The following is a 27,863-nucleotide window of genomic DNA, read 5'->3' as shown; positions in this document are numbered from 1 at the left end:
TGGCCATTTATTTATTACTTTCTAGTGAAGAATACAGCTGACAACAGAGTTAGACCTGCAAGTCCTTGAAGCTGTGAGTTGCCTTCTGCTACGTGATAGCTCTATCATAATCCGAAAGCTGCTGTTGAAGCTGGGATGGCACAGAATAAACTGTGCTGTAAGGTCCCAGGGTTACGTGGCGACAGGTGAAGAAAGCCTCTTGCATCGACCTTCATCACCAGGATGTAGCAGCCTCCAGGAGCTGACCAGTCATATCCTTTGGCTTTGACTCCCTCTCCCCATAACACCACTTGGATTGGCATTGCTCATATTTACATCTCTGACTCTCCTTTTTCTATGAATTCACGAGAACCAACTCCCCCTTTCTGAACGTCGCATCCTGTCTTCAGATCTGTTAGTATCTCTGATTACGGTGCAGTCTATGCCATCTACCTGGAAGCCATCCTGCCTTCTAAGACATGTGTGCTCATCTCTAATCTCATCCATTATGTATTAACTTAAGAGTTTAATTCTCAAGGGCAATCTTATCGTCAAGTTCTTAGGTGAGAACCTCAGAACCGTGATTCGCAGACCACAATTTGCTGTAAGTCTGTACCTTAACAATATAGAGGTTTACTACCGTTAGCTAGAAGCTTTGCTCATTGTATTTCAGAAGGCGTCCTCCTTAGCAAGACAGAGGAAAAGCGGAAATTCGCTTGACATTTTATTACCTCAGCACAACCACCTCAATCTCCAAACACGAGAAGATATTTGACCTTTACTATTAGTCACTGGTTTTTAAAGGATTTTTATTATTTTCTCTTATGATCACATTTTTCATTCTATGAATGCCAACTTGTGCAAAAGAAGGTATAAGACTAAGAACAGAAAGGTTCCAACAAGAATGGGTCACAATCCAAGGTAACAGGTCATATCAAAACATGGGGAAAAGGCTACATGTGAATAATTACCATGGGACAAAGCAGTTTGTCGGAAAGAAGTCAAAGTCAATTCAATGTTGATTTATTGCCTTAAGTTGGACTTTACATTTCTTATATATAGGTCCTTCTAATAGGCTGGAAGAAACTTTGGAAAACCTATTTGTTTCCGTAGAAATGTTCATGCAGGTCTAGAATTGCAGACTACTAACAGTAACATAATGGTTTGCTTATTTAGATATAAGAAAATCTAACGTTCCTAGAAAGTAAGCTGCCCAAAGGTAGGGGCCATGATACATAATTTGGTGGGGGTGGAGGGGTAGGGACACGAAATAAGGGAGAAAAGCAGGGTTAAGCTTTGCAGGTACCGGCTGTTCAGTCCCTGGGCCAGTGTGGGGCACAGAAACAAGTGCTAATCTAAGCTTTTAAAATTAACTTAGATCTAAAAGAAATTATCCTATACTTTCCTAGAATGTGATCCTCTTTGCGTTACTAAATATATAAATGTACCTATTTGGATATGGAGGACAAACGCTAGTATTCCCAGGGTGGTGAGGTGAGGAATGAAGAGGTGGTGTAAAGCCGTCCTATGCATAGTACTGTGGGGGGGGGGGGTTTGGAGGAAGATTAGCCCTAAGCTAACTACTGCCAATCCTCCTCCTTTTGCTGAGGAAGACTGGCCCTGAGCTAATATCCATGCCCATCTTCCTCTACTTTATATGTAGGACTCCTCCTACAGCATGGCGCGCCAAGTGGTTGCCATGTCCGCACCCGGGATCTGAACCGGAGAACCCTGGGCCGCCTAAGCAGAACGTGCGCACTTAACCACTACGCCACTGGGCGGGCCCCTGCATAGTACTGTGTTTGACATAGTACCACAAATTGTAGTTTGTCTTGAGAAGATTGAACCCAAGTGACTGTTTAAGAGACCAGACAAAACACACAATCGCTGACCTCTAGGATCTTGTCTTTTATGTAGCATTCAATAGAATATGCATTAAATATAGTTCCCTTTACTCCACACAAGACGCATAGTTGGGCCTACAGAAAAATGGAACCATTGTTTAAGCATCATATTTATCAATTTTGTTAGTAGTCTAAAAGCTAACATTGTTTCCATAAAAAAGATAATCAGTATGAAAGTTATCCTCCTCACTATTTTGTGTAAAGACAGCAATGATTTTTTTTGTTTAGAATCCCAAATCTAGAAAAACTGTAAAGTCTATAATGAGTAGCAAACAAAACTGATTTATTATGTATGGATAGTGTTAGGTGTGGGCGTGTGATTGGAATTCTGCAGTCTTAAAAGGAAATTAAATTCCAAGTGTTTTTGAGAAATGGATTTCTCGTTGTGAGAAGAAGTGCTTTATCAATACTCACCTGCCGCCGTCCATTCTCATGTCCAAGGGACCGTCCTTCCGAAGGGAAAAACCTCTTTCAGGAGCATCAAGTTGCATGGAAGAACACCCAAGATCCAAAAGAACTCCATCCAAAGTCTCTGGCTGCACTCCAGCTTTCATTAATAAGGCTTCCGCCTGGCTGAACTGGCCCAGCATGGCTCGAATCTGTTTACTGTGAATAAACCCAGGAGATGGAGAAAACACTTCTGTTATACTGAAGTCTTTCTTAAGGTCTATGATCAACGGTAGGGAGCACATCCTATTATTATATCATTCAACCAATATATACTTACTAAGTGCCAACCACATGCTTAGTACTATATAAAGACATATGGATATGGAAACTCTACATCTTTGGTTTCAACACCAAAGGTGATTTAACATAATTTTGTTCTTGCTAATAAACACAATTTATTTTATACCTTTGTGAAGGTATATAATAAATTTATGAATTAGAAAAATTCCTTTGTCAGACCAGGTCTTTCATTCTTTCTTAAAAAAAGTTCTTAAATCTATGGGTTTGGAAAAGAAGCATATGCCATTCCCTCAAAAGAATAAATTTAGAGATAACAAATGCTGGTGAGGATGTGCAGAAAGGGGAACTCTGCGACTTCTTGGTGGGATTGTAAATTGGCACAGCCACTATGGAAAACAGCATGGAGGTTCCTCAAAAAATTAAAAATAGAACTACCATATGACCCAGCAATTCCACTTCTGGGAATATATCCAAAGGAAACGAAAACACTATGTTAAAGAGATATCTGCACCCCAGGGTTCATAACAGCATTATTTCCTATAGCCAAGACATGGAAACAACTTCAGTGTCCATCAATGGATGAATGGGTAAAGAAGTTGTGGTATATGTACAACAGAATATTATTTAACCAAAAAAAGGGGAGAAGGAAATCTTACCATTTTCGAGAACATGGATGGACCTTGAGGGCACTGTGTTAAGTGAAATAAGTCAGACAGAGAAAGACAAATACTATATGACCTCACTTATATGTGGAATCTAAAAAGAAAGAGAGAAAACCAAACTCACAGAAAAAGAGCTCAGATTTGTGGTTACCAGAGGTGGGGGTTGGGGAAAGGGGAATTGGATGAAGGTGGCCAAAAGGTACAAACTTCCAGATAAATAAGATCAATAAGTACTAGGGAGGTACTGTACCACATGATGACTACAGTTAACACTGCCGTATAGTGTATCTGAAAGCTATTAAGAGAGTTAATCCTAAGAGTTCTCATCAGAAGGAAAACAACATTTTTTTCTTCTTTTACTTTTTGTATCTATATGAGATGATGGATGTTAACTAAACATTGTTGTAAATCACTTCACAATCCGTGTAAGTTAATTCATTATGCTGTAGACCACATACAGTGCTGTATGTCAATGATCTCAGTAAAACTGGAAACAAAAGAACAAATTTAATGGGTAAGCCAATTGAAATATAATAATAAAACAGAAATCACAGAAAAAACATATGTCAAACATCTTCAAGCCAACCATTTTAGGTCTCTCCATATTTTTCCCATAATTTAGGATCAGGCTGCTGTGCAGCTGCACACTTGAAGAATGAAACTATGCCTAAAGTAAACCCCTTCTTGCAGAAGCAATGTTTTAGCTCTCAGCAGAGATTCTGAAGTGAATGGAGCATTCAGAATCAACAGACAGGCAAGGAGGTGGGATCACCTAACAGCTATACTAATTCTCCTTCCTACACAAAGTAAGATGTTGCCTTCAGGGTTCTTCAGAAGCCTTAGGGCAACTGACAGGCATTTTGGAAGGGGAATGAGAAGAGAAAAATTGGGCAACACTCCCAAGACCTCATTCCCTCCGTCTACAGGTGGGAAGAGTGAGTGTGGATTTCATCAGTGTTGGGGAATTCATATTTATGATATTTACTTTTTTTTTTTTTGAGGAAGATTAGCCCTGAGCTAACTACTGCCAAATCTCCTCTTTTTTTGCTGAGGAAGACTGGCCCTGAGCTAACATCCGTGCCCATCTTCCTCTACTTTATATGTGGGACGTCTACCACAGCATGGCTTGCCAGGAGGTGCCATGTCCACACCTGGGATCCGAACCAGTGAACACTGGGCTGCCGAGAAGTAGAACGTGCGAACTTAACTGCTGCACCACCAGGCCAGGCCCTATGATATTTACTTTTATCTATGTTGTTTAAGGAGTACTTCACAGCTCATTGGTAATGTTTTCTCAAATTCTGATGGAGAAAGTGATTTTCAGATTCACTCACCAAATACTCACTGAATTATCTGCTATGCGTCCAGCAGTATGTTATTCGGAGGTACTTAAAGATTGATAAAGCATGGCTTTCTGAACTTTGAGCTGAGAGGAAGAGATATGTAAATAAACAGTTTGCGAAACAACTTGATGAGTGCTAACAGTAGAGAGATAAACAGATTGCTATGTCTGTATTTGGAAAATATAAAATGAATGCTAATACATTGAAAACAAAAATAATAGAATCTTGGGATTGGAAGGCAATTCACACATCATGTATTCCAATTATTTAACTGATGTTTGAACATTTTCCCTCTCCACTGTCACTGCTGGGGGGCAGGGAGGAGGGTCACTGTTTTAATTACCTCCCACTCACCCCATTGGTGAGGGAGGGATTCCCATTCTAGGATTATGGAAACGGCCGAACACGGGGCGCCTGACACTGGACACATGAGACTGACAGGAGTTTACAGTTACATGTACTCACAAGGGAGGAGCACACCACACGCCATGCCTGGCTACATGGGGGATGCACTCAGGACAGAGTGGGCAACCAGAGGCTGTGAGAAGCAGGTTTTGTGGTATCAAGAGGGTAGGGTGCCATTGGTTCCCATGAGAGGATGTGATCGGCTTATTTGAATAATGCCATGAGCTAGCAGGGAACTGACACCTGCTACTCAGGGGTAAGCAGATATTGTGCCTGATCGCTTTGATAAGGAGGGTCCTTTGACTGAGGATCCGTATCTGTGGGACCTCAGAGGGAAGGAGAACTTGTAGTTAGGCATTCGAGGCTCTCCCAGTGTCCCCAGTGGTCAACAACACATAATAATGGGCTTTAATTTAGGGCCTTATACCAGTCAAGTCTGCTACCTCATGTTTGAACATTCCCAGTAGTAAGAAGTCACTGCTCTCTTTTTTTGTCTGTGTGAGGAAGATTGGCCCTGAGCTAACACCTGTGCCAATCTTCCTCTATTTTGTGTGTGGGATGCTGCCACAGCATGGCTGATGAGAGGTGTAGGTCTGTGCCCAGGATCTGAACCTGCAAACCTCAGGCTGCTGAAGAGGAGCACACAAACTTAACCACTACGCCACCAGGCTGGCCCTCACTACTCTTTTTTTAGCCACTTCTTTTTTCAGTTAAGTTGATAGCTGTTTCCTCACTATTTCTATAATTTTTATCCCTGGTATCAGTCCATATAAAGCAATTGAAAGTCTATCGCTCCACAGCCTTTTACATATCTATTAGGATATTAGGGATATTTACTGGCTGCCTCTTAGTTGCCAAGCTCTCTGTTCCAACAGCTCTGCAAAATTTCAGCCACGTGTTTCGACAGAGACTGGTCCTATCTATGATGGTTTAGGTGTCAACTTAGCTAGGCTGCAGATGCAGTTATTGAATCAAACAGTAATGGAGGTGCTGCTGTGAAGGTGTTCTGTAGATGTGGTTAACACTACAATCAGCTCCCTTTAAGTAAAGGATATTACCTTCAGGAATGTGGGCAGGCCTCATCCAATCCGCTGAAAGGTGGTACGAGAAAAAACTGAGGTTTCCCTGAGGAAGAAGAAAGTCTGCCTCCGGACTGCAATACTAGATCCTGTCAGAGTTTCCAGCCTGCTGACCTGCCCTACCGATTTCAGACTTGCCAGTCTTCACAATGTGTGAGCCAATTCCTTGAAATAAATCTCTGTATATACTGTGCGTATGTACATGTATGTATGTATGTATATCCCCCACTGGTTCTATTTCTCTTGAGAATCCTGATGGGTATAACATCTCAGCCCAAAAGGTAGATTTCTGATTAGCTAAGCTAATTTGAACACACCATCCCCACGACCCCTGAGGTAATTTTTTCAGAGATTGGCATGTGTCACAGCTCTGGCCAATGAGATACAAGAGATATTTCCTAGGGAGTTGGGAAAAGAAAATTCTTCTTTCTTCCAATAAGCTACTCAAGGAAAAAGGTTTTTCAGACTTTCATTGCTATGAAAAAAGCACATAACCCTGATTATTGCCAGCAGATGTCTTAACTCAAAGAAGGGAGAGGGTGGCAGCCAGTTTTGGCCAAAACTGTAGAAGGCAAAGTAGAAAGATTAACCAGGCCACTAGACTGAGTCGCACCTAAAACCCCACCTGTCTGAATTCTTAAGTTACATGAGCCCGTAAATCCGCTTTGTTAGTGACGCCCAGTGGGAACGGGTTTTTCTTTTACTTGCCATGGAAACCATCATAACTACTACAGCTATCATGCTCCTCAAGTCTCCTTTCCTCTAAACCATACAGCTTCTTTCTTCTGCTATTCTCCATACAAAGTATCTTTCACCATGCCAGCTGTTCTTGTCTGAATGTCTAAGGACACAGTTTGCCTGTATCCTGAGATGTGAATTCCATAATGGTCAGCACAGAATAAATTCTTGCCTCTCGTGTTCTACTTATTATATTAACGCAGCTGGAGATCAGAGCAGTTGTACAACTGACTTCGCACTGCTGACTTGGATGACCTGCGCCCCGAGGCTTTGTCCTGGACACCACTGCTCAGCCTGCTCCCTCCTCACTGTACTTGCACAGTTTTGTTTTGTTAATTGTTTTTGATCTAAGGACAATTTCTGCTCTACACATTTTCGACAACCCTTTTAGGATTCAGGTATTATCTTTAACCACAGAAATCTTCTTTACACTGCAGCAAAAGCCTAAAAAAAAAAATCACTATTGTCCAGTCTTTATTCCTTAGGCATTACAACTATTATCATGGTTGAAGCTAATATTCTTGTAAAATAAAAATAAAACCTCACAGGGGATGCTTGCATTCTTGGGTGCCCTCAAATGTAACTGCTCAACATACAATATCCATGCAGTTTTATGCCTCACTATGAGTAAATAACAAAAATGTAATCCTTGTGGTACAAAACTCAGCATAATGATATATAAGTATGAGAATATGGTACGGGAAAAAGGGCAACCATGAAGCCACACCACAAAGTAAATCACGTGTTTAAGGCAGAATTTTCTGATGCTATATCACTTACGTGTTTAGAGAATTAGATTGTTCTCAGAGTAAAAGAAACCATCCACCAAGTTTACTGACCATCTGTTGAAAACTCAGCCTTAACTTCAGACCCTGAGGCATAATTTCATAGATGCAATTACGGTGAGGCTAATTTTCCTGGACAGGTAGACGCCACGTCTGCTTTCTCTTTCTTCTTTCCTTCCTCTTTCCCTTCCTCCCTCAGGTCTTCTCTTTTCCCTCCCCTCATCCTTCCTTCCTTCTTTCTTTCAAATTTTAATTTTCAATATTTTTGCATAGGTGTTTTACAAGTGTTATAAAACAAGTAACAGAGAAGCGTGAATTGGCTAGGGAAGATCATGATGGTCACAAAAATAGAGCCAAACAGGACAATTAGCCATAATCACAAATGCACAATTTGTTTACATCCTCGTGTCATCACTCTAGGCTCCCCAGGATGTAAGCAGGTGTTACCTGTGACTCAAAGCACACGCTACATGGGAATGGTCCTACAGCCCAGTCCCAAGGAAAGCCAAGGCACTTAGCAGTGGAGTGCCAACAAGGCTGTGGTTGCTAGAAGCCATTTCTGAAGTTCCTTGACTGTGATAAGTATTGTTAAGCTTGACTGGCAAGTCATCTGCACTTGGAGTACAAGGATCTGCTTTATTATAAAGGACTCAGATGCTCTAGTATACACCGAGGCTGAGGTTGCGAGAGTATTACTGTTCACTGGGTATTTATTTAGGACTGAACATGGAACTTCATCATTCTTCTAACCGCACACAGTCTAATGATAGGACTTAAGGATATATTACCCCACAAATAATAAAAGTGGATCCAACTCAGAAGGACGACATCTTGTAGCTAACGTGAGTACTTATCCATCTTGGTTTTAGAAACCCAAAACTCCCATGGTTTATAAAATGCTTCATATAAACAGGTACTTTTTGCTCCCCAGGAATAAATAATTTTCAGTTTCATGGACAGAAAACTTATTTGTGTAGAATCAGATTTTTTTTTAAAAAAACTGGGTTATTGGATAAAGCAATTTAAAAATGTGAAGTCAGGACAAAAATTTTCAGGAAAAACTTTGAATTTGGAGGCTAATTCTTTCTGAGACAAGCTAGGGAAGAAAAACATCACTATTATACTTCTCCCAGGACTTAACACTCCTCCCTCTTAATCAACAATATTAAATAAATGCTTCAAGTCATTATATAACTTCTAACCTCAAGCATAGTAATGAATACTACCAAAGTACACAAACGTGGGATTCAGACATAGACAAGTGACAAAAACATAAAAATGGTCCACGAAAATGATTGATAATGATGGTCTTGATTCTTTCTGAATCACTTAACTTTTGCTGTGTGACAAACCACCCCAAAACTTAGTAGCTTAGAACAACCATGATTTTTCAGCTCGTATTCTGTGGGTCAGAAGTTTGGGTTGGGCTCAGCTGGGTGATTCTTTTGATAGTGGGTTGACTGAGGCTTGGTTGGTCCACATGGCCTCACTCACATGTGGGAAGTTGGCTGGAGTAAAGACGGTGACTGGACCACGTGTCTCTAGCATTTAGCAGGCTACATCAGGTCTTCCACAGAGTGGTCTGGCTCCAAAAGCAGCAAGGTAGGACAACCCCAGACTTCAGCACTTTTCAGGCTTCTGATTATGCCCCATTTTCTAATATCCCACTAGCCAAACTAAGTCCATAGCTCAGTTCAGATTCAAGGGCTATAAAAACAGACTTCACCTCTTGATGCAAAAAGCAGTGAGGACACATTACAAGAGGGTACATACGGAGAAGAGAGGAATTGTAGAGGGCATTTTTGCCAACAATATACCACACTCTTTGTATTTAGGAGTGAAATTAAAAGTAGGAAGGAGAAAACAAATTTTTTTCCCTTTAATCTTCTAGATTCTCTTCTGCTGATTGAGACCTTTATGTTGCAGGGTAGCTTCCTCTTAAAGGCATAACAAGAGTTATGCAGTGGTGGTTGGTAGTTGAAGTTAGAATTCAGAGGTAGACTAAGGGGCTGGGTTCGGGTACCAGAAATAGAAATCTGAGCAGAAGCCAACCAGGAGTCTATGGCTCAGGGTCTGGCAAGGGCTAATACATGATCATCTGGGAAGGGGTAGTATGTGGTAGTAGGGGGTCTTTAAGAAAGCAATGTATAGGGACCTATTCATGTTAGCATCAAGTAAACGCGGCAGCATATAGGAGGGCTCTAGCTGTTGACCAGATTTTTCCTAAAAAGAACAAATCATCTAGTTGTGAAGGAATGAGGTTCTAGACAGGGATATGAGAAGAGATGCATACATGACAAAATAAATTAGAGATGTAATTTATTAGAACTGGCCCAATCACTAAAACTAGCATCAAGTCAGGATCAGCAGCAAAGACAACGTGATGTTAAGTCATCTAAGCTATAGACTAGGCCATCTTCAGTCCATTATCAAGAACCCTGTACACTGAGCTAGCAGATGGACATGCAGATAACTCTGATCATGTGGACCAGAGTGACAAACAGAGCAATGTAAAGCAGAAGAGAACCAACATGTCTTAAGAAGCTGCCAGGAACAGTACCCAGGTACTTAGTTTGTTTCATCAAACTTAAAGTGAACTGAATCCAGGGTTTACTTCATCATAAACCTTCATCACTCATTTTGTGCGTGCATTTAGGGGCATAGCTAGATGATAACTCCCACAAGAGGATAAGAAGAGCAAAATCCAAATTGCTTTTCCAGGATGAAGGGCTGCTTACTGTGGATCCAAGCCTCTCACATTAGTACCAGCATTAATCCATGTAAATGCCAGTGTGCTGCCTATTTTCCACTCAGTACATTTTATTGGTCTGTAGGCACAAAGCAAGACCATGGCTGCTTTTACCACTTCTTTAGGCCTCCCAAGCAAGGAAGTCAGAGGAAGCCAAAACAGGGGATGAAACGTGCAGTTCACATTTGAGCAAACACTTGTAGAGTGCTTCCTCTGTGCCAGACCCCACCCTAAGCGCTTCTTATCAACTGAATCATTTCCTCCTCAGGAGAGCCCTGTGAGGTGGGGGACATTATCACCCACACGCTGCAGGTGAAGAGACAAGTGCAGGCAGTGAAGTCACTTACCAAGTCAGATAGCTGGCAAGTGGCAGCATTAGAATGCAAACTCAGTCGCACTAGCTCCGAGTCCATGTTCTTAGCCACCACACTGCAATACCTCTCAAGCTTCTGTTTACTTAGTGCCGTCTCACATCTCTAAGTCTTCACCATTATGACTGTGTTGTGATCCACAAATCTGCCTAGTTTGTCTGATTTTTTACTAAAGTGCCTTAATTGTTTTTAATGTTTGTCATCTCTTCATAGTTACAGGTCTGCACATTCAGCATTCAAATATCTTCTGAATACAGATTATCTACCAGGGGCTGGACACAGGAATATAAAAATGAACAAGAGCACACAAGGTATATGTACCAACATACATCAGTCAGAAGAGGTTTATTTTTTCTTAAAACACCAGCAGCAGAGTAGAAGGGGACTGAATCGTGAGGCTTATGTTTACACCTTGGCTCTGCTGCTTCTTAACTCTGTTCTACTGGACCAGCTGTTTAATTTCCCCCAGGGCCAGTTCCCTGCATCTCATGGTGTTTTAAGGTGTTACCTCGGAGGCAGCCTGGGATGGTAGAAATATCTCAACAAGTTCTGGAGTCAGACTGAATCAGACTATTAACTTTCTAATTATTTATCCCCTCAAGACTCAGATTCCTTTTTGTACTATGCAGACAACAGAGCAGTTCCAACCTCACAGAGTTTCTGTGAAGAATATGTTAATTAATGTACATGAGAACACCGACTAAGACACCTAGGCATGGGAAGGCCCTCAATAAATGTAACTTTTCTCTCTCTGCTCCGAGCTGCTTTATTCTCTTACACACTCTTCTTACAATTTGTGCTGCCAAGTGAGAGTTGGAAGCAATGGCAAGGCTTTGCTCCAGGCACACCAAATGCATGGCACACCGGTGGACTGTGACCTTTTGACCACAGAGAATTCTTCTCCAGCTTCTTTCATGTGCCACCATTGGGCTGTATTTCTCCTTCCATTTCATCATGCTCCAGTTATACTTTGAGAACTGTTCACTTTTTGATATTTTAATGTTTACCATATAACTTAAAGCTCTTCACAGACGTACTTATATATATCCAAGATATTTTGATTTTCATATTAATTATGATCACTTTTAAATATTACTAAAAGATATCCTTGCTCAAAGAATATTTTCACATATTGTACAGATGGAATGAAAAAACATTACTTTTACTCAAAAATAATTTGTGCGTAATTTGCTCAAAATCTTTGATAGCATTATCTTTACACATCATTGTCTTTTTCTTCAGGAAATACTTTTAAAAATTGATTTAGTCATTCATTTGCAATTCATGTATTGACTTGAATAAAGTACATTTTAGAAGTGACAAAATGCAATTTTATTTCTATCTCCCAGTAACTCTTTCAAAGTTAACGCACTGGAGTAATCTTCCCCTGTTCTGGACTCACAACTTAGGAGGTCTCATAATTTCCACTCACTAGTATGTATTAGATAGTCCTAAGGCTACTGTGAGTTACAAAAACGGTCAGCTCAGAAATTAGACTGACTAGTGTTCAGCTACAAAAACAAACAACAAATGAATATTTGCTGAGCAATTACTAAATTTCAGGCACTGTTCTAGGCACCTGTGATACAAATAAATAAAACAGACAAAATCTCAAGGATTGCAGAGCTTACATTTCAGGGGAAAATCAAAATCAACATATTCAAAGACTTCTATTCTGTCTATAGCAGTTTAGCTTGCTCAGACCAACCCTCCCACTGAAAAAACCTAGAAACACTGGGTAGGATAATTAAAATGATCTGTTTGAAGGGATCAGAGAGCCATAAAGTAGCTAGGACTTGAAGAGAGAAAAGGGGAGTGCAAACAAGCGAGTCCAACACTGTGGTGCCTCATCCCCTCAACGCCTTTGTTTATTCGCAAGCGGAGGCTGGGAGGCTGAGAAACTGAGCAGAACTTTCAGCAGCCTAATAGGATGAGGGAGACAAAGACTGAGTTTAGAATCTATCAAATGGTTATGACCAGGTAATGGTCCCAGAATTTCAGTTAGGACTCAAAAGGGCTAAAACTGACTAGTAGAAGGGTAGACCAAAAGTAGATGACACAAAGATGCAAATCCGGCCTCCAATCAGTTCAGTCCATACTGCTTTTGGGTGACATGGTCTTAGATGAAGTGCCTGCCAGAAGCAAAGGACAATGATACCTGGAGGAAGATATCTTTCAGACTTTCAAAATAGCTCCATGATTTTCTCAAAAACAATGTGTGAATTCAAATAAAAAAATTACAAGATAGACCCAGAGATAAGACCAAATATCAACCCTAAGGAATAGGTAATAGAAACAGACATACAGGATACAGAATAGAGTTATCAGAATGGATTTTAAAATACTGATTAATATACTCAAGAAAACAGAGGACAAATTAGATAATTTCAGCCCAAAAATGCCTCTATTGAAAACACTAAAATGAAAATCAGACCAAATGGAAAACAGAAAAATACAATAACTGAAATTAAGAATTTAATAGGTAGATTTAAGAGCAGCTTAGAAATAGCTCAAGAAAAGATTAGTGACAATGGTGAATAGCTCAGTAGAAACTATTAAGACTGAAAAAGGCAGAGGAAATAACCTGGAAAATACAGAACAGAGCATAAGAGACATGTAACATGGTAAGGAGATCTAACATAGGTATAACTGGAGTTCCAAAGCAGAGGAGAGAGAAAATGAGGTAAAAGCAATGTTTAAAGACATATTGGCTAAGAGCTTTCCAAAATGATTCAAGATTTCAAGCCACAGACTCAAAAAACACAATAAACTCCAAAGCAAAGAGGATACACAAATTAAAAAACAAATTAAAAAAACTAGGACCGTCACAGTAAAATTTGTGAAAATAAAAGGAAATTAAAATATTAAGAACAGCCAGAAGAAAAAAAGATACATTACATTCATAGGAACAACAGTTAGAACTGAAATAATGAAAGCCAGGAGACTGACAAATTGCCTTCAAAAGTGAAAGAGAAATAAAGATATTTTCAGATACAGAAAACTGAGATAATTCAACACCAGCACACCCATACTAAAAGACATACTAAAATTAGTTTTCTTCAGGTAGAAGGAGAATAATCTCAAGTGAAAGAAAGGAAATGTATGATGGAATGAAGAGCAATGGAATGGGTAAATGTATGGATAAAGCTAGATGAAATGTGACTGTATAAGATAATTTCTTGTGTGTTCAATATACATGTAGAGTTAAAATATACAGTAGTGGCACAAAAGGCAAGAACGTGGTAAATATAGTTAATGTGTTTTAAAGTCCATGCAATTCCAATGTCCAGGAAGAGGTCAAAGTACTAATTTATATTAGATTTTCACAGAACAATAATGTATGTTGTGATCTCCAGGGTAACCTTAAAAAGAATAGTAAAATAATGTGCATCACATGAGCAAACAAAGAGATGAGATGGAATAATAATAACAAAAAAGAAGGCAACAAAGGAGGTAAAGAGAACAAAGAATAGGGTAGACAAATAGAAAGCAAAGAGGAAGATGGCAGGTAGATTTAACCCCAAATATATCAGTAACTATATTAAATATTCCTGGGCCAAAGACTCCAATTAAAAGACACAGATTTTCAAAATTCAATGATATGCTGCTTATAAATGACAATTTAACTGTTAGGACACAGAGAAGTTGAAAATTAAAAGACGGAAAAAAATGTCACGCAAACACTACACAATAGAAACGTGGTATCAAATACAGTAGACAGAAAAAGTACTAGAAATAAAAAGAGGTATTTTATCATGATAAAAGGGTCAAATCTACTAGAATGATATGCCAATTATAAGTCTGTATATGCCTAATAATAAAGCTTTAAAATACGTAAGCAAAAATTGATAGAACTAAAAGCAGACAGATAAATACACAGTTATAACGGCAGATTTTAAAATATTACTCTCAGTAAACATAGAATAAGCAGACGTATAGAAGATATGAAATATACAATTATCAAGTTCGATGTAACTGACATGTAAAAAGCTTCACACGCCAAAATTACACAATATACATATTTCTAAAGGTATATTGAGTATATATTAAAAACAGACTACATGCTGGGCTATCAGACTAGTTTCACCAAATTTCAAAGGACTGATACTATACACAGTATATTTTCTAACCATAGTGGGATTTAATTGGAAATCAATATGAGGAAAATAAATAAAAAGTTCCCCAAATATTTAGAAATTAAGCAATAAACTTCTAAATAATCCAGAAAAAAGTGCAAATGAATATTTTCAACTAAACAGTGATAGAAAGTATAGCATAACTTACCAACACAATGAAAATGAAACATCAAAACTTCCTGTAAGCTTCTAAAGTCACACTTGAGAAAAATTCAGCTACTTAAATGTACATACTTGAAAAGAAGGCTGAAAATCAATGATCTATGGCTTCATTTTGATAAATTAAAAGACAACAGCAAGTTAAACTTTTAAAAACAGGTGGGAAATTATAGAGCAAAAAAATATAGAAATAAAAAAAGAATACACAATAGAAAGAATTATACAAAGACCAAAAATTTGTTGTTTGAAAAGACTAAGAAAGTTGTTTAACCCCTTATAAGGATGATCAAGAAGAGAGAATGCACAAATTACTAATATAAGAGATGAAAGAACAGGTTACTATAGATCCTACAGACATTAAAAATATAAGAGGGCATTAATAACAACTTTATGCTAATAAATTTGAAATCTAGATTAAATGAAAAAAATTCCCAGAGAAATCATAACTTACTAAAACTGACCTATGAAGAAATATACAATATAAACAGTCCTAAAACCATTAAGCAATTAAATCTGTAACTATAAAACCTCCCACAGAGAAGACAGCAAGCCAAGATGGCTTCACCACGAGTTCTTCCAAACAGCTAAATAACACAAGTATTTTATAAACTTTTCCAGAGAACAGAAAAAGAGGAAACATTTTTCAACTCAATTCACAAGGCCAGCATAAGCCTGATATAAAATTCAACAGACATTACAGAAAAGAAAAACTAAAAGCTAATATCTCTCATGGACAAAATTAACAAAAATTAACAAAATGTGAGCACACCAAATCCAGCTAGATATCTAAGGGGTGGTCTCACCAGGCTGACACCCAGTGGGCCAGACCCTTGAAGCAGGTGAGCACGCAGCACTGAAGCCAAGGGAGAGGTCAGGGCTGGAGAGAGAGCTTCACCACTGTCTCAGAAAAGCAGGGATTTAGAAAATGTCGATTAAATGAATATATAACAGGATTTTAAAAGGGAAGAACTCCTCTGTCTCAGTTTCAGGCCAATATTATCAGGAGATAGATAGCAGACACTAAAAGAAACACCAAATAAAAATGTAACTTTCCCAAATATGTGGACTAGAGAAGCGTTCATTACACTTGGGCCCCTCATAGGGAGTTTATCTACTTTACATTATAAAAGAGATTAGAAACTGAAAGAAAGAATTCTAATAAGGAAATTTTCCTAGTGAGAACTGCTTTCTTGCTTAATTTTTTTAGCATCTTACTTTACTCTTTTTACTTGATATTGAAAAACTGAACCTTTGATCCCAGGTAATTCTCACATAAAAACATTTATTACCTCTGTGCTTAAACGCTCCCGCCCCCGGCCACCTCCACACTCCCTCCCTCTCTCCCTCTCTCATATAAGGAGTACACTGTTCCAATGCTTGGTGAGCATTTCCTCTTCCAGACTGTGCCTGAGCTTACTGATGCTTCCCTGGGCACTCAGTGCATGCTCTGTCGTAATGTTATTCATCTTTTTACGTACACATAAGGGCCTTCAGGGTCATGTGGACCACGTCATATACTTTCTTGTGTCTGCAGCACTCAAAAGAAATTGTAAGTGTTCAATAAACATTTTTTTTAACGATGAAGCCAGTGATGATTTTGAGAAGCACTAATATCTTTGAAAAAGACATAAAAAATGAGAATACTTAGTAATAACTAAATGTTTTTTCCATCATACTTAAACGTGATCAGAGTGCTCAGGAAGAGATGTAACATACGTAGTCTACTGATAGAGCCTTTGGAGGGAAAATAGTCATGCAGTGTGTACCCCATAAGTTTACCTCAGTACAATTGTTAAAAGGGCATAAGTTTTAGACACTTATTTTTCACATTTCTAAGAGTTATGAGAAACTTTATGGAACTATATTACCACAGTCAATCAATTTAAAAGAGTTTAAGTTTTTGTTCATGATATCTTACCACCTACAATATCACGGAAGAACTTAAATATACTCAAAGGGGAAAATGCTAGCATGTTCTACTAACAAAGGAAATCAAAATCACAATTCATATCAACCAAAGCCAGGTAATTCAGCTCACGTTAAAGTTAATTCATTCAACGAAGAAGAAACAAAGAGCTTTACTTTGGAGGATGGTACTGCAATCACAACACTTTTTAAACAAAGTTCCTTTTTGGAATAGTCTTTTTCCCTTCTGGGGCACTTAAAAAAGTCCCAGAAAAAAAGGCACTTTATTTCATACGTAGAAAGATTTATTTTATGTACAGCCTGGTTTTCTCTGGGTAATAATTATCAGATAGTAAATGCAAAACGGCCTTTACACCACTCCTCTATGGTTTCTCGTGTCTGACTTCTGTGTGCTAGACAACCTTGTTTCCTTCATGCTAGCCTCTTGTCCAGTTTTCCAGAAGGCTTAGTGTGAGAACTGGAATAGGAAGTGATCATCTCTCTGAGGCCTCACTTTCCAAGACTTATGCCTCCAGACGTGGCTTAGATGACTCCAACGTCCAAACGCTCACCACACATATACACAGGCAAAATGTCCCACCGATTCTATCAGTTATTCAGGAAAGTCTATCACAGCTTAAACATTCTCAGAGTTTTGAAGGCTTGGCATTGTTGATGCAGGGTGCTTGCATGACTGCCTGAATCCAGGTCTGAAGGGGACAGGTGATTTAATCTAGAGTTCTCTAATTAAGGGTGAATATCACAATCATCTGGGGAATGTTTACAAATTATGGATGTTTTACTACCAACCTAAAGAATCAACATCAAAACAAGCCTGTTTATATTTTGGGGGTTTTCCTGAGGGGTCTCATTCATAGTCCTCTTTAAGAAGCAACAGTTAGATACAGCCGAAAAGAAAAGAGGTTTAGGCCTGTCTATCAAGACCATGAGGAATGGCAAACTCTTGAGGCTGATGACAGCTTTTATAAACTATGTACAACAAGCATGAAGTAAATGAGTACGAAGAATTAAATGCTTGCTATCATGGTAAAGGGTAACAGCTGCCAGGCAAGGCAAGGGATGGCAGCTCCCAGGAACACTGAGTCTTGGGAAGCAGGTATGTGTGTCACTCCCTCCCAGAGAGAAGAGAGAAATTCCCCGTCCTAGTGTGAGCAGTAAGATCACCTACAGAGAGGAAGTGTTGGAGACACTCACCCGTCTTCACCCATCACTGGGCCCTAACTCCAGTGTGTAAGGCTGAAATTACCAATTCCTACTCTAGTATCTTCTGATGGATGGCCTTTAACATGGCACCTTAAATTCAGTTTAAATAAAGAAATAAAAATCACTAAATACAACCAAGTATTTAAAAATGAAGGGAAACTCTATAATGGAAGTGAGCAGTGCTTTTCAAAGGAAGAGAGCAGTCAGCAGCTCAAAATTCAGACCATGAAGTCTGAATTTCTAAGTTAAGGTATATTTTAACCTACTCTATGATATATCTGTATTCATTTTAATAGAAAATAGTGTCTAATTATAAAACAAGGTTTAATTTAACAAGTCAAATCAATGCTCTATGAAGACATCCCACGTTTTTCCTGTATCAGAATACTCACTGGCAACACTGCCGACAACTCTACCAGCGTATTAAAATGATGCACCCAGAGGAGGACAAGAACAATGCACGCCTTTCTCCTGTTGGCCGTCCTCGCCAGCATCAACTCCGTATGGTGATTACACACTATAAGATTATGGCAAATAGCTAATGGTTTTAGTCTAAGGAAAAGGAAATATGGCCTATCTGACCTCTCAAAAAATGTTCATTCAAACTTCAAATAGATAGGGTGAGATTTTATTGGATTTTTATTGCTTTTTTAAGTTCAATGGGAATAAGAAAAATTCATTCCCTGTGTAAATGCAAATTAAGTAGCTGAGTGTACGTTGGAAGGAAATTTTTTTTTAGCCATACTATTTTCCAGTGACCTCTCTCTGAAATGCTTTTCTGTACTTTTCAGTTGCTGAGTCGTATTCCTGTGACTATTGCATATCATTTCCCATTTTAAAAGAACATTCAAGTGTTTATTAGCAGGAGATAATTTCCCAAACCGAGTATGAATTTAGTTTATGTAGATCTTGAGTGCCACTATTTTGCAAAAGGGTGATTGGGTGGTTAGGTTCAAACCTGGAAGTATAGTGTAAAGAGAATCCGAGGATTTGGGCTTTTGGGGAGGTTAATGTTGCCTGATACCGATACTTTCTGATCTACAAGATTTCATTTCCTATATTTTAACTTAAAATACATTAAATGAAAGCTTTTTAGATGTGGCCCGGTGTGCTCATGTTTGTATTTCTAATCCATTTAATAACATTAATAAAGATATAGTGTCCAAATACTTAGAAAGATTTTAAGGAGTTGACTTCTATGCTAACTAAATAGATTTTATTATTCAAAGATTAAGTTCACATACAAAACATATTTTTAGCCACTTAATATATTTATATATATGACATACAAAGTAAATTATTCTAACATCTTGAGGCTGTGACTCTAGGTGCATAAAAATAGTACCAGTTGTTGGCTATAATAGATTTAATCAATTTTATAATTTTTCTTAATTCAAACCCTACATTACACTGCAGAAAGTAGGGGCTGCTGATAACACTGCAAATATAAAAGTGACTTTGTCTAAGACTACTTTTTCTTCCAGAAAATCCCATAGGAATGTTCCATAAAATTCTGAGTATATGTGGATTCCAGTTAAAAAGTCAAAAGAATAAATCATCTATATTTTTAAGTTTAAATTTTGATATGTTAATATTCTTCTATGCACAGATAGATGCTTTGAGACTTGTAAGACAATCAATCTGCTGTAGACATTTTCTGACTCCTTCTATGTGCTGGGACTCTATTAGACACTACGGTAACAAAGGTAAGACGTGGTCCCTCTTCTCACAGAGCTCACGTTAACTAACAGTACACAACTTTATGATTCACGGAACGCTTTAACCTAGATGGTCACATTTTGACCTTCATCACAATCCTGTAAATTCTATAATGTAAACACTTGAATCCTCAGTTTAAAATTATTGAAACTTGGGCTTAGAGAATATTTTTCTTATACATCTTTCTATAAGATTATCTAGCATACTAACCGGGAACAGAATGGGTACTCGATAAATATTTGATAACGAGTGAATTGCTCAAGGTCACACAGCTAGTAGTGGTAAAGCTAAGAATTAAACTCGGGTCAAGTTAATTCAAGACCAAAATGTCTAAGTTTCACTACAGACAGCTCTGAGAGGTTGATTCAGGGCATCTGTTTGCACATTTCTCTGATGAAACTGATGCAACAACCTCTTAAAATAGTAATTCTTGAGCTATGTATATATTTTTCTAAAAGGTGGAACGGCAAGCCACGAGAAAAAGTCTCTTCATTGTTCTAGTTTTAGCAGCCACCCCTGAGCAGGAGGAGGCATGAAGAAATGGAATTATAGAGTTCCAGCACGTATGTCACCATGTGGATGGTTAGGTCACTGGCAGGTATCATCAGAATAAAATCATCTGCCTGATGAAAAATGTATTGTGTACCTGAAAACAGGAACAATGCAAATATCAGTCTTGAATCAGAATTCACCAGGTTCGCCTCACACCAGCACAGCTAGGCTTCCTGGAGGGACTACGTATCTTTAAAAAGTGCAAGAACAATAAAATCTAAATAATGTGCTTTTGCAATAAATACTAAAATGAATTCATTCAGATTTTGGTGTCAATTATTTGGGTTATTTTATTTGTGTTTAAATGAGTTTTACAATAAAGATCTATTGAAAGGCTATTTGCAGGATTGCTGGGCTGGATGGCAAAATGTCCAGAAATGCTGCGTGTCTTCAGACAAATTTCACTTCTAAAGCTGGGCCTGTTTAATCATTATAAAATGCCAGGGCTGGACTTAAAACATCTCTAAATACCACCTCTAAAATACTAAGAAGCTCATATTAAGTAATTTTTGAATAACAATAGCTAACACCTACTGAACCCACAGCACGTGTCGGGACTGTTCTGAGCACTCTCCTTGTACTACAGCATGTAATCTTCAAACACAACCTGAAGTAGGCACTATTCTATTCCCCCAAGTTACAGATGGGGAAAGTGAGGCAGCAGAGTTAAGAAACTTCTTGAAGGTTACATAGGTAGTGAGTAGCAGAGCTGGGATTCTAACACAGGCAGTCTGGTTCTAAAGCCTGTGCTATTACACAATATGCCATGTCTGCCTCTGCAGACAACAAGAGTTACAAGTCCAATAGCACAAAGGATAGTCACCATTTATTGAGCTATTACTACATGACAGACATTGAGTTAAGAGCTTTATGTTTGATATTTCATTTAATCATAATAAAATAATCTTTGAGGTAGTTCTTACTGTACCTATTTTACAGGTCAGGAAATTGGCTCAGAATTTTGAAATCATCCATTCACTGCCAGAGACGGTGGCAGGCAGAGATGCTAACCCTGATTACTATGTTTCCAAGGCCTCTGCTTTTAGTCAATGTGCAATATGGTGATGCTTTGTAAGAAATATACTACTTTTGGAGTTGGAACTCATCCTACACATTTTACACCTCAAAAGAGTCTCGGTGGGTTTCAGGGGAAAAAGATGGAGTTCGAAAAAAATTATAACATGCTGAAAGGGTTACCAATACGGAGCTCTCCTATTAAATTTATATATAAGCATTCGAATTTTCCAAAGAAAAACAGTCAATTCAATAATATGTGAGGATTAATAAGTAGATAATACATTAAAAATAACAGTAATAATAATTGTTGAATTTGAGGTCTCACACTGGAGTTTGAGAGAATTAACTTTCTCTCCTCAGATTAAATGCAGGCATCTCCTTAACTGACACAACTGAGTTATTCCAGAAACATAAGTCTGGCAATGTTTTATACAGAGTTTTAAGAGCAGCTAGGTCACTAAATAAAAAACTGAAATCTTTTCCTCTTCTTAATTTCAAATGGTGGTCCCATCAGATCCAATTTGAAGTGCACTGGCAGAGCTCAGCATGCAAGCCGGCGCTTGGCTGGCTCTGGAGTCAAGGGACTTTAGCCCCACGCATGGATGCACAGTACATATTTTAGTACCTTCGGGAAAAAAACAGTCAAAGCGAAGCAGGAGGAAAACCTGCCTGTAACTGATTATATTACATTTGTACATAATGGTGTTACCCCTATCACTTCCAAAGAATTGACTGTTGGTAGTAAACAAATGAAATGCTAAGAAGTCCTCTTAAAATAAGAGCAACAGCAATAATGCCAACAAACACGGCAGAACTACGCAGCTCATAGTATCCGCTTACACAGTCATAAGCAACGACAGTGTGCAGCTACCCCCTCCCATAAAACAGTAATCAGTCTGGAAGTTAAGAAAAATAAAACCCATAACACTTGGCTTTCGAGAATAAATTTTTAGAAGGCTTTATATGTATAATGTTAGAATATATATACATATATTTACATATTCCACATCTTAGGAATATAAAGCACGTGCATATTATATACACACAGATGCATATATATTTGTATATTATATATAATTTCTTAGTTCTAAGAGGGAAAGAAATCTAATTGGTCAAAATCAGTCATAAAATTTTAACCGTGTTTCTGCAAAAAACAGCAGTGCCAAAGGGTAATGCATCGCTAATGGTTTCCAGTGGAATAAATAGCTACTCTGACGTCAAAACTTTGTTACACTCCAATAACTGGCTCACTTGGGGTTTCAGGTACAGCAAGTTACATGTAAGTTTTAAATAAAGTTATAAAAATAGAATGGCTGGTGAACCATATTGTCGCTATGCAACCTGATATGTTATGATTTATATCCAATAAAACATTAACACAGGTGATAGATTATACCAAAATAGTATCTGGTGGTTTAGGATGCCCTGCTCCTTAAATTTCAGACTAAAAAATGCTAAATTTTACTTTATCTTTCCCTAAAGTAGTATATAACTGAGTTAACCATTGTTAGCACAAGTGTCAAATTAGAAATATTTACTTATCCCAAAGACAAAGTGGTTCATATGCTGGTAAATCTCCCCTGACACATACAATAATAATATTCTAATCAGGGGCTTGGAGCAATAAGGAACGGTAAGTCTACAGATTGCAAAAACAGGGTTATTATGTTAGTTCATCCAGGAGTATCAGTCATTTTTCAGAAGGGATATTGCTCAAATAAACATCGGAATTTACAACCAAAATAGAGCAATTGTACTGTCTTACTTAGAACCAGACTTGAAACTGTAAGTTGAAAACCCCTGAAAGACATGCTCCAATTATGTACTATATTTAATAATGAAAACATGCTAATTGACGCAGTTTTATCTTAAGGTGAGTGCAAATGAGATCTTACAAGGCTTGAACAATCCATCAAACAAAATGTACAATGAGTATGAGAATGGTCTTTCTATACCAGGGTCTTGCTGTGGACTGCATAGAGGATGTATTTGCATAGAGAAGGGAGGAAAACAAAATTCCTGTTTCAGCATCAATATTTACTGAATAATACCAAAACAAAGCTATACATATTTAAGTTACTGATAAAGATGGCAATTTATGTGCAAGAATATATGTACACATTTATATAAAAGTGTTTTAACTATGAGGTAACACATAAATCCATCCATATATATGTATTTATTCTATTCTTTTGTTTTTGCTTGCTTTGTATAAGAGGAGCAAGAAGCAGGAGACTTAGACAGACAAACCTCAGCTTCACTATCTTCCAGATATTGACTTCAGTCAAGTTAGGTAAGTTCCATGAGTCTTACTTCTTCATCTGTATATGCAGAGAAGATAATTAAGTGAAATAATGTATATAAAATCTCTAGGACAGTGCCCTTCACATGCAATGTTCCAGGCACTGTTCCAGGCTACTTAGAAACATCAGCAAACAAAACAAAGAATTTTGCCTCATGGAGTTGATATTCTAGTAGAGGTGGAGGATCATAATAAACATTTCAAACGAGTAAACAATATAGTTTAATAGGTGATATGTGACATCAAAAAATAAAATAAAAATAAAGAGGAGAAGATCCGAAGTGCTAGGGTTGTGGTTTTAATAAAGTCACCAGGTAGGCCTCCTAGAGAAGATGATGTTTGAGCAAAGGCTTGCAGGAGGGAAAAGGAGAGGGACGAGCACGTCAGGCAGAGGAATCCAGCCATTGCCTTGCTAGTGCAACAGCCTCATTTCAGAGGCATGACTGGTGATTGTGAGGACTAGCAAGAAAGCCAGAGTGAGCAGAGCAAAGTGGTGAAGGTGCAGAGAGGTGACGAGGGGGTGGACACTGCAGGGCTTCATTTCTGCAAAATAGTTACCACTGTGGAGTTCTGAGCAAAGGAGTGACATAACCTCACATGTTTTACAAGGACCATTGATGGCTGCTGTATCGAGAACACACTGAGGAGACAAGAAGGGTGGGTAAGAGGTTATTGCCATGATCCAGGTAAGAGATGGCAGTTGGAACGAGGGTGGCAGCAGGGGAGGTGGTACAGTCTAAGTATTCATAATAAATTTTGAAGTTAGACACAGCAGGATTTATGACAGACTGAATGGAGGGTGAGAGAGAAAGAGAGAAGTCAAGGAAGATTATAAGGATTTTGGTCAGACCAGTTGGAAGGATGAGGAAGGCTATAAGTAAAGCAGCCGTTGGCCGAAGATCAGGTGTTCAACCTTAGTCACACGAAATGTGAGAGCTCTTTATCTACACAGATGGAGAGGTCTATAAGGTATTTAGGTATGCAAGCCTAGAGTTCCAGAGAGAAAAGTAGTATGAAGATAATATTTGAAGCTATTAAACTTGGTGAGTTTACCAAGAGTGTGAATTTAGACAGAAAAGAGAAGAGAACCAAGGAACTCCAAGATGAATACGAAGGAAGAAAAATTGATTAGATTATGAGTGACATGGTATATTTATTTTTAATATTTATTAATTGTACTAATAATATTCATTAAGATGCTCACCAGATACTGTATTTGGGGCCTTCATGCATATGTGTCTAGACTCCACATAGAAGATAATAAAGAGAAGGCCTACAGGGTTCACAGTTTCATTTACTCACCAACTCTTTCATGCTTTTCTCAAAGAAAATTCTTTCTCTCTAGCCTTTCTATGATGGTGCCAATAAGCTTCTACCTTAGCAGGGTACAGACCTCATCATCACATTCCATAGGCTACTAATTTAGTTGGATAATTCAGACCTTATAAATTTAGGGGATTCATAAAGGCAAGAGGCAGGGGAAGCGTGAAGAGAATGAGGATCACACCTGCCTATGATGTATCCAACAGGGCTTGATCTAAACTTACATTTATAGACTTTAAAATACCTGTTTGTTTTGCCACTGTTTTCTATAGCATCAGCCATCTTTGGTAATTTGCATTTACTCACTCCCATCACACCACAGAATTCATTTCACAAAGTCTCCGATTGGTTCATTCTATATTTTACAAGTGCATTCATCACCATCAATCGTGGAGGCTTGAACATTAGGTGATCAATATATTACAGATATTACTACTACTGATATAAAGCAATACTAAAAGAAAATTCTTAGATGAGTAAGGAAGATTCTTTTCCTCCATATACAGCCCTTACACATGGTCATATCCTTCTGTGGTCAGCATTTACAAGTTAAATGCTACACAAAATCTTTGAGATCATACATCCTAACTTAGCCCTCATTGCAGAGTTAAGTAGACAAATTCAGAGAGGGACAGTAATTTGTCCACGTTCAAAGGGTGAATCCCTGGAAGAACCAAGTGTATTCAGAATTGAGGTCTACTGCAAGAGACTGTGAACAGAGCCTGAAAAGGAACATATTAAGGAAACTGTGTTCTAGGGCACGCAAATCCTTTACACCTTTATCCTCTAACAGCCAGAGCAAAATATTTGTACAAAATGACTTTTCTTGGTTCTTGCATCATGAGTGACCCTCGAATTGATCAATAACTAGGTGATATGTAACTACAGGATCTGAGAAGACAGTGGAGAGGTTCTTCACCAGAGAACATATTCAAAAGCAGGGTCCTCAGTTTACACTGATTTTTGAGTAGTAGAGAGAAAAAAAAAAAAATCCAGACAACCACTAATTCTATTGCTCTAATCACCAATGTACAGAAAATTCTCCTTATAGTGAATGGGAAAAATGGTGAGATATCCATGAGGATTATCATACGTAAAGAAGTAATTCAGTTCAAGAATAAAAAGGAATTGTAGTATAAATAGTAATAGAAATACAATAATAGCCTAAGAGCAATTTTATCCAAAATATTACACTATTATTATAGTATAGCAGAATTAGAATTATTTATATAGGAGAATTAGGGTGAATGAAATCTTTTCATATTTTTGAAAGTTTCCTTCTCAAGATTTGAAAAGAGGTTACAACGGTAGAAGGTCAACCAGCTGTGTGACTTAGGCAAAGTCACAAAATTTTCCAGGCCTGAACTTAAAGGTTCTACACAGTTAAAATTAGCTGAGAATTCAAGTGTACAAAGCCAACTGCCATGCGTGCAGCACTGTGCTGAGCCCTAGAGAAGATGCACCAAGGCACATTACACAACTCTGGCCCTCAAAGCACTTACCATCTTCTGGGGGGCATAATAGGTTCTATTCACATTAAAAGACAATATACAACAGAATAGAACCATATATTTTATGTGTAAAGAAAATAGAAAGCATGAAGGAAAAAGGCAGATAAAAATGAGGCCGAGCAACTAACATGCAGATATGTATGTAAAAAGAAGGCGATTAAAAATTATTGTTTTTATTAACTCTGATAGATCTCTTTCAAAAATACGCCTTTGAACAACTGTTTAAAAACGGTCCAGGAAGGGCTGGCCCTGTGGCCGAGTGGTTAAGTTTGCGCGCTCCGCTGCAGGCGGCCCAGTGTTTCGTTGGTTTGAATCCTGGGTGCGGACATGGCACTGCTCATCAAACCAAGAAAGGTCCAGGAAATAAGCTGCATGTCTACTGAGTTGCAGAAACTGCGGAAGACACTATGGATGGAAAGAGGAAAGGACATGGCTGGTTCTTTCTAAGGGATTAAATACAAACTAACTGATTATATGTTTCAAGATTCAGAGACACCTAAATTCCTATCCTATTTGCTATAAAAACAAATAAAAACATATATTCAGGTTTCAATAAAACTGAAGATATTAAGCAAGCAATATACATTTAACTGATTTTCTCCATGTTTTAGTATTAGTCTTTATCTGACTCCCTCCTTGACTACAAAGCTGAATTGCATTTCATCAATGTTATCTACGCCTATAAGACCAGGAGGTAAAAGGCATAGCAATAAAATATGAACTATTGAGAGTTTCATTTTAGATTGTTACATCTAACTTGACAGAAGTGGGTATAGCTAATAAATAAGTTTTATCATATGCAAAATGATCCAACTGCACCTCTTCATATCTTGCTAATAGGAGGCTTATTTGCAGAGGACTGAAGACAGAATGCCACTGTACTCCCTGGGGCTCAGGGGTGTCACAGCACATACTAGGTTCAGTTCAGAGCACAGGATACACTGCAAAAGGTATAATGACCAAGAGGTCAGGGAGGAAACGCATTTGGAGGTCAGGTCTTAAGAGATTAAAAGTAGAAGGAAGTAGAAATAATAACCTAATAAGAAAAGAAGATCAAGATATAAAGATTGAGGTACTCTAGAATATTAAAAATGTTAAAATCTCAAGATTTATAAGAAATTGCACATCAGTTTCCTCATTGTGGATGCAGTTTTGAAGTTTCATGTATGGGAGCTAGGAAGACGGGTATTTTGATGACTCTCTGCCTTTCTTCTCTATGACTCAGGAGAAGCCAAACAGCAAGCAAAGGAAACTACAGTGCTTAATCTAGATGAGAAACTGGGCTGCCATACAGATATGGACTGACATAC

The 27,863-nt window shown here is 38.1% G+C and overlaps 1 protein-coding gene across 12 annotated transcripts in view; it reads right to left on the bottom strand.

Annotated features, from left to right (window-relative positions):
- Window positions 1-27,863, bottom strand: part of METTL15 (methyltransferase 15, mitochondrial 12S rRNA N4-cytidine) — a 189,471-nt gene that overhangs the window by 42,899 nt on the left and 118,709 nt on the right. For all 12 annotated transcript variants that reach the window (XM_023646203.2, XM_070273491.1, XM_070273486.1 and 9 more), the window contains one exon: window positions 2,298-2,489. In XM_023646203.2, the coding sequence (XP_023501971.1) occupies window positions 2,298-2,489 (192 nt within the window). The remainder of the gene's footprint in view (window positions 1-2,297; window positions 2,490-27,863) is intronic.

Source organism: Equus caballus, chromosome 7, assembly GCF_041296265.1.
Source record: "Equus caballus isolate H_3958 breed thoroughbred chromosome 7, TB-T2T, whole genome shotgun sequence".
NCBI lineage: Eukaryota > Metazoa > Chordata > Mammalia > Perissodactyla > Equidae > Equus > Equus caballus.
Note: the sequence above shows the minus strand (reverse complement) of the source record. Positions and strands in the feature narration are given on the sequence as shown.